Genomic DNA, 12139 nt, shown 5'->3' with positions numbered 1-12139 from the left:
AAACTTTCATGATTCAGATCAAGCAGGCAATTTTAAGCAACTTTCTAATTTACTCCTATGATCATTTTTTCTTTATTTTCTTGGTATCTTTATTTGAAAAAGCAAGAATGTAAGCTTAGGATCCAGACCATTTTATATTCAGCGCCTGGGTAGCACTTGCTGAATGGAGGCCACATTTAGACACCAATCAGCAAGCGCTACCCAGGTGCTGAACCAAAAATTTGTCCAGCTCCTAAGCTTACATTCTTGCTTTTTCAAATAAAGATAGAACAAAGAAAAATTGATAGTAGGAGTAAATTAGAAAGTTGCTGAAAATTGCATGTTCTATCCGAATCATGAAAGCTAAATTTTGACTAGACTTTCCCTTTAATATTAATAGTATGCTGGGGCTGTATTTATGTTTGACACCTTTCAACCCTCCTTGTGTTTCTCTAGTAGTCTATGGAATGAAGTGCAAGGACTTCAGATATGTTCCACAACTGGTGTATTCTTAGCAAGTGCTCCTTTGTACCAGGTGTTCATAAAAGATGCAACTCTTGTAGGAATTATGGATAATGTTATGCATTACATTATGCAATACAGGGAAATAGTTGGAGCCCCATGCAAAGGCCATGTACCTCATACTAAGTGTTGTAATAGTAATACTAATAATTAGTAACAAGTACTGGGATTGGCTTAAACTAAAATCAGCATGCTTAGTCCCATTTCTATAAAATCTGCTGCCCTAGGCATGGACCTTTTTACTCATCTCGCTCAATACTCTCCTAGTATTGGAGTTTGATTATTAAAGGACCAGTCAACACATTAGATTTGCATAATCAGCAAATGCAAAATAACAAGACAATGCAATAGCACTTAGTCTGAGCTTCAAATGAGTAGTAGATTTTTTTATAACAAATTTCAAAGTTATGTATATTTCCACTCCCCTTGTACCATGTGATAGCAATCAGCCAATCACAAATGCATATACGTATAGTCTGTGAATTCTTGCACATGCTCAGTAGGATCTGGTGACTCAAAAAGTGTAAATATAAAAGACACTGCACATTTTTTTTAATGGAAGTAAATTGCAAAGTTGTTTAAAATTACATGCTGTATCTGAATCACGAAAATTTAATTTAACCTGAGTGTCCCTTTAATGTTATAATTACCTTCTGTCTCTCCTTATACACAAGCTATATTAGTAATTAGAAGCATTTTTACTGTACTGTCTGCAGTTTAAATGAGTTTATCTATTCATTAGTGGGCCAGTTTTGGGCCCTTTTTTTGTTAGTCTGGTAATAGCTTTTTGCTTTTCCTCTTGCAGAGCACTATGGGGAGTATGATGAGCATTTACAGTGAGGCTGGGGATTTTGGCAATGTGACTGTCACCGGAGACATTGTGTTTTCTCTGAAATATGATGCAACAGTGCAGGTTCTCTACGTTAATGTAAAGGAATGTCGCAATCTCGCCCATGGTGACGATCTGAAGAGGAGATCCAACCCGTAAGTTACTTGTATAGTCTGTGTGATAAGAAAGAAAAAAAAAAATACCCTTTGGCCTCTACTAAGTACAAGACAAGTAATAGACCCGGTAAATCTCGTATTGCTTATGAGAACTGCGTATGCTGGGCAGAGAATTGACCTTTCCCATCACAAATCTTCCTGTTCTATTCTGAGCACTCCCTACATATGTGCACAATTCCAGCTTTTATACATTTTACATTTCTGTTAATGGGCTTTAGTTTAAGAAGCCAGCACAAACGGCTATTAATATTCCTATATTTTAAAAGCATTTTACTGTATAATTGAGATATATATATATATATATGTCAAATAATAGTAGACTTCTGTCATCTAATAATACAAGAAGCATTAATCTGAAGGGCAGCTACATGCTCTTTACATTATAAGCTAGAGTAGCAATACAATGTCTGACTATAAAAAAGAAAACATTTTAGCTTCTGTAGCTGACTGAGGCTGGGCATACATCACCATTCAGGTCTCTTGTAGCTGTAACCCAGAGCTGTAGAACGTTGTTGGAGCTCTAACCATTTAAACCAGTACCTTTCTTTCAGTGCAGTTTGTGCCACTGTATTCAATACGTTGTTCTGCTCCACCCTCCCTTCTAAACTCTCTACAAGATCCACTTGTCAGTAGCCATCCTCAACCTCCATCATATGTTCTTAGTCCCTCCTATCTCTGCCAAGTAGAATTTAAAGAAACATGATACAAATTAAACTTTCACAATTCATATAGAGCATTCAACTATACAAGACATTTCAGTTTTCTTCTATTATCGCATGTACTTTGTTATTGTGGTATAGCAATATAGCTGGTGATTGGGAGCTACACACACAGGCCTCTTGTCATTGTCTCACCAGATATGTTCAGCTAGCTCCCAGTACTGCAGTGCTGCTATTGTAGCTAACTTTAACTGTGTGTTTAATCCCTTTGCAGGGGTTAAACACATATTTACATGCAAGCAACAGTGCAATAATAAAATGCTCTCAGACATTAGGGCTTTTTTTTTGTACTTTTATGTCACTTTAACCAACAGAGCTAAAACTTTGGGCCATTGTGCTTAAAAGGACATGAACCCCAAAGTTTTTCTTTCATGATTTAAAAAGAGCATGCAATTGAAAATAACTTTCTAATTTACTTCTATTATCTAATTTGCTTCATTCTCTTTATATCATTTGCTGAAAAGCATATCTAGATAGGCTCAGTAGCTGCTGAATTATGGCTGCACATAGATGCCTTGTGTCATTGGCTCACCCATGTTCACTGCTATTTCTTCAACAAGGATATCTAAAGTATGAAGCAAATTAGATAATAGAAGTAAATTGGAAAGTTGTTTAAAATGGTATTCTCTACCTGAATCATAAAAGAAAATGTTTGGGTTTAGTGTCCCTTTAATATAGAATTAATATACCATGTTCTTGTTTGAACATCTCAAGTCTAATACAACCATTCACTTTGATACAAAGAGATCTAAAGATTATAAAGAGCAGCACAGTTGCTTTCTAGGCATTATAAAGATGCAGACATTAAAGAAAAATAGCAGTTGTAATATCCTGCTAAGAAATTAAAGGGATATGAAACTCAAATGTTTTCTTTCATGATTCAGATAGAGCATACACTTTTTCCAACTTTTTAATTCACTCCTATAATCAATTTGTTTGGTTCTCTTGGTATCTTTATTAGAAAAAGCAGGAATATAAGCTAAGGAGCCAGCCCATTTTTGGTTCAGCACCTGGGTAGCACTTGCTGATTGGTCGCTACATTTTGCCACCAACCAGCAAGCCCTACCCAGGTGCTGGAACTAACGATGGGCTGGCTCCTAAGCATACATTCCTACTTTTGCAAATAAAAATACAAGAAGAACCTATAAAAATTGATAATAGGAGTGAATTAGAACGTTGCTTAAATTTGCATGCTGTATCTGAATCACGAAAGAAAAAATTTTGAGTTTCATATCCCTTTAACATATCAGCTGCTATTGTGCCCATTAGTTTGCTGAAACCTTAGTATTCATTATAGAAAAAAGTAATACATATTAAGTAATACACAGTGGAGCAGCCAGCAGCATTTTTTGTCTATATATATATATATATATATATATATATATATATATATATATATATATATTTATATATTTATATATTTATATATATATATATATATATATATATATATACACATACATACATAGGTCACCTGCAGGGCATGTTACATGTGGTAAAAGCAATTTACATAAAACATACCACATATCAATGCTAGAATTCAGTGCCCCACTTGATATGAATTTCTTATACACACAAATAGGTGTGATTAAAGGAATACTAAACCCACATTTTTTTTTTGTTTCATGAAGCATGCAATTTTTAAAAAAAAACTTTCTAATATTCTTCTATTAACTTTTCTTCATTATCTTGCTATCTTTATTTAAAAAGCAGGAATGTAAAAGCTCCGGCCCATTTTTGGTTCAGAACATGGGTTGCACTTGCTTATTGGTGGTTAAATGTAGCCAACAAATAGGCAAGCACTATCCATGGTGCTGACCCTAAAATGGACCGGCTTCTAAGCTTTACATTCATGCTTTTTAAATAAAGATAGCAAGAGAACAAAGAAAAATTGATAATAGGAGTAAATTAGAAAGTTGCTTAAAAATGCATGCTCTATCTGAATCACGAAAGAAAAAAAAATTGGTTTACTTTCCCTTTAACTTCCCCCTGCCAGTAACACACAGTACAATGTTACCAGCTCTCTCACTGCCAGTAATACTAGTACTAAGGATTAGGCTACTTAATGATGCCATTATCACAAATAACATTGTTTAGAACCATGGTTGTTAGTATCATACAGAATTGTGATTAACACATTACCTGCTATAAAATGGATTAGTATTAAATACCTTGGTTGCCATTAACTCTATCTGGGATTTAACCCTTGGCTGCCAAGTTGTACTCTCCTCCCTAGGCTGTTACTAGTGATCGATTTGTAACAGGTGATAGATTCTCATGAGTGGATATAAATGCTTGAATTCAAATTAAAACTAGCTGCCCTGATTACATCATAATGTGGACAAGCATTTAATTTGGGTTGTTAACAAATTAAATAGCAATCGAATTCCAGATATTAACTAATACAGTTTTATTAATTATCAATGCAATAAGTATAACTAATTATGATGCTGCAAAATCCTAGGGGTATTGAATGTCAATTGGTTACTGTTTTACAGCTTTTTAGGGATCCTCATCTGACAAAATAGTCAGCTAACAACATTCTGTTCCCTAATATGGGTAGTCAGTATTTTATTCTTGTCTTCTATCGGCATGCATTATAAAATGCTGTGTACAAGCAGTGATGTAGCTGGCCCCTTGTCTAAAAAGCATGTATTAGTCATAATAAGGATTAGTTCTCAGGCCGTAGTTGTATTAAAACTTATTGCACTAAATATCTTTCAAGGCCAAAGTGTTCAGAGCAAAAAGTTAAACAAACCTTAGTTTCCCACCGTAGCTAGTCTGGGAACATAAGTAATTATTTGTTTGTTTTTTCTTAAATAATATCTTCTAATACTTCAACTATTTGATTAATTACATGTGTATGAAATCATGAAACTGGTCTAGCCCTTACATATGACCTTATGTCTCCTTCAGATATGTCAAGGCTTATCTACTGCCTGACAAGTCACGTCAAGGAAAGCGCAAAACTACAATTAAGCGCAACACAACTAACCCTGTGTTTGTGGAAGTCTTTAAGGTAAATCTAAAAATTTGAATTATTTAGAAGACAACCCCTGACTTCTTTTTCAGGATCTACTTTGTTTGAAGCTTGATACAAGGATTTATATAGCAAAAATGTTTGATTGTATTTTTCTCGTTTTTAAAACAATATTTTGTAAATCAAAATGTGTATTTTATAAGTTGCATATGTAGACTATCTCAGACACAGCCAAAAAATGTATTACATTCATACAAACAAAGCCTCACATATTGGCATATTAAAGGGATAGGAAACCTAAAATGTTTCTTTCATGATTCAGATTCAGAACATAGAATTAAATTGGAAAGTTGTTTAAAATTCTTTTATCAAATTTGCTTTATTAGTTTGGTATCCTTTGTTGAAAAGGAGCAATGCACTACTGGGAGCTAGCTAAGTACACCGGGTGAGCCAATGGCAATAGGCATATAAGTGCAGCCACCTATCAGCAGCTAGTTCCCAGTAATGCATTGTACTTCCTAAGCCTACCTAGGTATTCTTCTCTCCAACATAGGTGTGTCCGGTCCACGGCGTCATCCTTACTTGTGGGATATTCTCTTCCCCAACAGGAAATGGCAAAGAGCCCAGCAAAGCTGGTCACATGATCCCCCCTAGGCTCCGCCTTCCCCAGTCATTCTCTTTGCCGTTGTACAGGCAACATCTCCACGGAGATGGCTTAGAGTTTTTTGGTGGCATCATCCCCTTATGTGTCTACACCAGTCTTGCCCACACAAGAGGCCCCTAGTACATCTAGTGCGCCTATTCTTCTTACTATGCAACAATTAACGGCTGTAATGGATAATTCTATTAAAAACATTTTAGCCAAAATGCCCACTTATCAGCGAAAGCGCGACTGCTCTGTTTTAGATACTGAAGAGCATGAGGGCGCAGATGATAATGGTTCTGACATGCCCTTACACCAGTCTGAAGGGGCTAGGGAGGTTTTGTCTGAGGGAGAAATTTCAGATTCAGGAAAAATTTCTCAACAAGCTGAACCTGATGTTATTACGTTCAAATTTAAATTGGAACATCTCCGCGCTCTGCTTAAGGAGGTGTTATCTACTCTGGATGATTGTGACAATTTGGTCATTCCAGAGAAATTATGTAAGATGGATAAGTTCCTAGAGGTCCCGGTGCCCCCCGAAGCTTTTCCTATACCCAAGCGGGTGGCGGATATTGTAAACAAAGAATGGGAAAGGCCCGGCATACCTTTTGTCCCTCCCCCTATATTTAAGAAATTGTTTCCTATAGTCGACCCCAGAAAGGACTTATGGCAGACAGTCCCTAAGGTCGAGGGGGCGGTCTCTACTTTAAACAAACGCACTACTATCCCTATAGAAGATAGTTGTGCTTTCAAAGATCCTATGGATAAAAAGTTAGAAGGTTTGCTTAAAAAGATGTTTGTTCAGCAAGGTTACCTTCTACAGCCAATTTCATGCATTGTTCCTGTTACTACAGCAGCGTGTTTCTGGTTTGATGAACTAGAAAAGTCGCTGGATAAAGATACCTCTTATGAGGAGATTATGGACAGAATTCGTGCTCTTAAATTGGCTAACTCTTTTACTCTAGACGCTACCCTGCAATTAGCTAGATTAGCGGCGAAAAATTCAGGGTTTGCTATTGTGGCGCGCAGGGCGCTTTGGCTAAAGTCTTGGTCAGCGGATGCGTCATCCAAGAACAAATTGCTTAATATTCCTTTCAAGGGGAAAACGCTGTTTGGCCCTGATTTGAAAGAGATTATTTCAGATATCACTGGGGGAAAGGGCCATGCCCTTCCTCAGGATAGGTCTTTCAAGGCTAAAAATAAACCTAATTTTCGTCCCTTTCGTAGAAACGGACCAGCCTCAAGTTCTACACCCTCTAAGCAAGAGGGTAATACGTCTCAAGCCAAGCCTGCCTGGAGGCCAATGCAAGGCTGGAACAAAGGAAAGCAGGCCAAGAAGCCTGCTACTGCTACAAAGACAGCATGAGATGTTGGCCCCCGATCCGGGACCGGATCTGGTGGGGGGCAGACTTTCTCTCTTCGCTCAGGCATGGGCAAGAGATGTTCTGGATCCTTGGGCCCTAGAAATAGTCTCCCAAGGTTATCTTCTGGAATTCAAGGAGCTACCCCCAAGGGGAAGGTTCCACAGGTCTCAATTGTCTTCAGACCACATAAAAAAACAGGCATTCTTACATTGTGTAGAAGACCTGTTAAAAATGGGAGTGATTCATCCCGTTCCATTAAAGGAACAAGGGATGGGATTCTACTCCAATCTGTTCATAGTTCCCAAAAAAGAGGGAACATTCAGACCAATCTTGGATCTCAAGATCCTAAACAAATTTCTCAGGGTTCCATCGTTCAAAATGGAAACCATTCGAACAATTCTTCCTACCATCCAGGAAGGTCAATTCATGACCACGGTGGATTTAAAGGATGCGTATCTACATATTCCTATCCACAAGGAACATCATCAGTTCCTAAGGTTCGCCTTTCTGGACAAACATTACCAGTTTGTGGCACTTCCATTCGGATTAGCCACTGCCCCAAGAATTTTCACAAAGGTACTAGGGTCCCTTCTAGCGGTGCTAAGACCGAGAGGCATTGCAGTAGTACCTTACTTGGACGACATTCTGATTCAAGCGTCGTCCCTGTCACAAGCAAAGGCTCATACGGACATTGTCCTAGCCTTTCTCAGATCTCACGGGTGGAAAGTGAACGTAGAGAAAAGTTCTCTATCTCCGTCAAAAAGAGTCCCCTTCTTGGGAACAATAATAGACTCCTTAGAAATGAGGATTTTTCTGACAGAAGCCAGAAAATCAAAACTTCTAAACTCTTGTCAAGTACTTCATTCTGTTCTTCTTCCTTCCATAGCGCAGTGCATGGAAGTAATAGGTTTGATGGTGGCGGCAATGGACATAGTTCCTTTTGCGCGAATTCATCTAAGACCATTACAACTGTGCATGCTCAGACAGTGGAATGGGGATTATACAGACTTGTCTCCAACGATACAAGTAGATCAGAGGACCAGAGATTCACTCCGTTGGTGGCTGACCCTGGACAACCTGTCACAAGGGATGAGCTTCCGCAGACCAGAGTGGGTCATTGTCACGACCGACGCCAGTCTGGTGGGCTGGGGCGCGGTCTGGGAACCCCTGAAAGCTCAGGGTCTTTGGTCTCGGGAAGAATCTCTGCTACCGATAAACATTCTGGAACTAAGAGCGATATTCAATGCTCTCAGGGCTTGGCCTCAGCTAGCAAAGGCCAAATTCATAAGGTTTCAATCAGACAACATGACGACGGTTGCGTATATCAACCATCAGGGGGGAACAAGGAGTTCCCTGGCGATGGAAGAAGTGACCAAAATAATTCAATGGGCGGAGACTCACTCCTGCCATTTGTCTGCAATCCACATCCCAGGAGTGGACAATTGGGTAGCGGATTTTCTGAGTCGTCAGACATTTCATCCGGGGGAGTGGGAACTCCATCCGGAAATCTTTGCCCACATAACTCAATTATGGGGCATCCCAGACATGGATCTGATGGCGTCTCGCCAGAACTTCAAGGTTCCTTCCTACGGGTCCAGATCCAGGGATCCCAAGGCGGCTCTAGTGGATGCACTAGTAGCACCTTGGACCTTCAACCTAGCTAATGTGTTCCCACCGTTTCCTCTCATTCCCAGGCTGGTAGCCAGGATCAAACAGGAGAGGGTATCGGTGATCTTGATAGCTCCTGCGTGGCCACGCAGGACTTGGTATGCAGACCTGGTGAATATGTCATCGGCTCCACCATGGAAGCTACCTCTGAGACAGGACCTTCTTGTTCAAGGTCCGTTCGAACATCCGAATCTGGCCTCACTCCAACTGACTGCTTGGAGATTGAACGCTTGATTTTATCAAAGCGAGGGTTCTCAGATTCTGTCATTGATACTCTTGTTCAGGCTAGAAAGCCTGTAACTAGAAAAATCTACCATAAAATATGGAAAAGATATATCTGTTGGTGTGAATCTAAAGGATTCCCATGGAACAAGATAAAAATTCCTAGGATTCTATCCTTTCTTCAAGAAGGTTTGGAGAAAGGATTATCTGCAAGTTCTTTGAAGGGACAGATTTCTGCTTTATCTGTTTTACTTCACAAAAAGCTGGCGGCTGTGCCTGACGTGCAAGCTTTTGTTCAGGCTCTGGTTAGAATCAAGCCTGTTTACAAAAATTTGACTCCTCCCTGGAGTCTAAATCTAGTTCTTTCAGTTCTTCAGGGGATTCCGTTTGAACCCCTACATTCCGTTGATATAAAGTTATTATCTTGGAAAGTTTTGTTTTTGGTTGCAATTTCTTCTGCAAGAAGAGTTTCAGAGTTATCTGCTCTGCAGTGTTCTCCTCCATATCTGGTGTTCCATGCAGATAAGGTGGTTTTGCGTACTAAACCTGGTTTTCTTCCGAAAGTTGTTTCTAACAAAAATATTAACCAGGAGATAGTTGTGCCTTCTTTGTGTCCTAATCCAGTTTCAAAGAAGGAACGTTTGTTGCACAACTTGGATGTAGTTCGTGCTCTCAAATTTTACTTAGCAGCCACTAAGGATTTCAGACAAACATCTTCTTTGTTTGTTGTTTATTCTGGTAAAAGGAGAGGTCAAAAAGCAACTTCTACCTCTCTCTCTTTTTGGCTTAAAAGCATTATCCGATTGGCTTATGAGACTGCCGGACGGCAGCCTCCTGAAAGAATCACAGCTCACTCCACTAGGGCTGTGGCTTCCACTTGGGCCTTCAAGAACGAGGCTTCTGTTGATCAGATATGTAAGGCAGCGACTTGGTCTTCACTGCACACTTTTACCAAATTCTACAAATTTGATACTTTTGCTTCATCTGAGGCTATTTTTGGGAGAAAGGTTTTGCAAGCCGTGGTGCCTTCCATCTAGGCGACCTGATTTGTTCCCTCCCATCATCCGTGTCCTAAAGCTTTGGTATTGGTTCCCACAAGTAAGGATGACGCCGTGGACCGGACACACCTATGTTGGAGAAAACAGAATTTATGCTTACCTGATAAATTACTTTCTCCAACGGTGTGTCCGGTCCACGGCCCGCCCTGGTTTTTAATCAGGTCTGATGATTTATTTTCTCTAACTACAGTCACCACGGTATCATATGATTTCTCCTATGCATATTCCTCCTTTACGTCGGTCGAATGACTGGGGAAGGCGGAGCCTAGGGGGGATCATGTGACCAGCTTTGCTGGGCTCTTTGCCATTTCCTGTTGGGGAAGAGAATATCCCACAAGTAAGGATGACGCCGTGGACCGGACACACCGTTGGAGAAAGTAATTTATCAGGTAAGCATAAATTCTGTTTTTAAAAAAGGATACTAAGATAACAAAGCAGTTTTGATACTAGAAGTACATTGGAAAGCAGTTACATTTAAACTTAGAATATTGATCAACTTTGAGGAGTTGTGAATAGCTACTTAATATAATTAATAAATAATAAAAGGAATCAAAAATGTATCATTTTATTTGTTGGTTCTTCAACCACACGCTCCACACATTTCCTGCCTTTTCACATCTCTAAACTGATTTATATATCAATCAAGAGCAGATTGCACAACATTTTTGTCAATTATATATTTGTTTTTGTAGATCTGTGCAATAGAAGCAATATTGTTAGAAGGCAGATTTCAGCGCTCAAAATGGCAAAACAATGGGGATGCTATGTAGATAAATTATACATAAGTGCGTTTTTATTTAGTAGTGTTTTTAAAATTTGTTCTTAAAAATAATTACACGAGGACACATTGGAAAGCTTAAAGAGCCTTGGTATAGAATGAGCATCCATTTTTCATATTTAGCAATGAGAATAAAAGTATTAAAATCTTTAAGGAAGCATACAGCTACAAAATACATATTTCTAATTTACTCTGCTTTTGCAAATGCAAAGCCTTTGTTTTCTCCAACATAGGTGTGTCCGGTCCACGGCGTCATCCTTACTTGTGGGATATTCTCTTCCCCAACAGGAAATGGCAAAGAGCCCAGCAAAGCTGGTCACATGATCCCTCCTAGGCTCCGCCTACCCCAGTCATTCTCTTTGCCGTTGTACAGGCAACATCTCCACGGAGATGGCTTAGAGTTTTTTAGTGTTTAACTGTAGTTTTTATTATTCAATCAAGAGTTTGTTATTTTAAAATAGTGCTGGTATGTACTATTTACTCAGAAACAGAAAAGAGATGAAGATTTCTGTTTGTATGAGGAAAATGATTTTAGCACCGTAACTAAAATCCATGGCTGTTCCACACAGGACTGTTGAGAGCAATTAACTTCAGTTGGGGGAACAGTGTGCAGTCTCTTGCTGCTTGAGGTATGACACATTCTAACAAGACGATGTAATGCTGGAAGCTGTCATTTTTCCCTATGGGATCCGGTAAGCCATGTTTATTACGATGGTAAATAAGGGCTTCACAAGGGCTTATTAAGATTGTAGACTTTTCTGGGCTAAATCGATTCAGTTTTAAAACATATTTAGCCTTGAGGAATCATTTTATCTGGGTATATTGATATTATAATATCGGCAGGCACTGTATTAGACACCTTATTTCTCTGGGGCTTTCCCAAAGCATAAGCAGAGCCTCATTTTCGCGCCGGTGTGGCGCACTTGTTTTTGAGAGGCATGGCATGCAGTCGCATGTGAGAGGAGCTCTGATACTTAGAAAAGACTTTCTGAAGCGTCATTTGGTATCGTATTCCCCTTTGGGTTTGGTTGGGTCTCAGCAAAGCAGATACCAGGGACTGTAAAGGGGTTAAAGTGTTAAAACGGCTCCGGTTCCGTTATTTTAAGGGTTAAAGCTTCCAAATTTGGTGTGCAATACTTTTAAGGCTTTAAGACACTGTGGTGAAAATTTGGTGAATTTTGTACAATTCCTTCATGTTTTT

General features: G+C 39.1%; 1 protein-coding gene across 2 annotated transcripts in view; it reads left to right on the top strand.

Moving 5' to 3' along the window:
- SYTL4 (synaptotagmin like 4) overlaps positions 1-12139 on the top strand; it is a 222535-nt gene that overhangs the window by 161855 nt on the left and 48541 nt on the right. For both annotated transcript variants that reach the window (XM_053699378.1, XM_053699379.1), the window contains 2 exons: positions 1307-1485; positions 5142-5244. In XM_053699378.1, the coding sequence (XP_053555353.1) occupies positions 1307-1485; positions 5142-5244 (282 nt within the window). The remainder of the gene's footprint in view (positions 1-1306; positions 1486-5141; positions 5245-12139) is intronic.

Source organism: Bombina bombina, chromosome 1, assembly GCF_027579735.1.
Source record: "Bombina bombina isolate aBomBom1 chromosome 1, aBomBom1.pri, whole genome shotgun sequence".
Lineage (NCBI taxonomy): Eukaryota > Metazoa > Chordata > Amphibia > Anura > Bombinatoridae > Bombina > Bombina bombina.
This window is presented reverse-complemented; position numbering and strand designations above follow the sequence as displayed.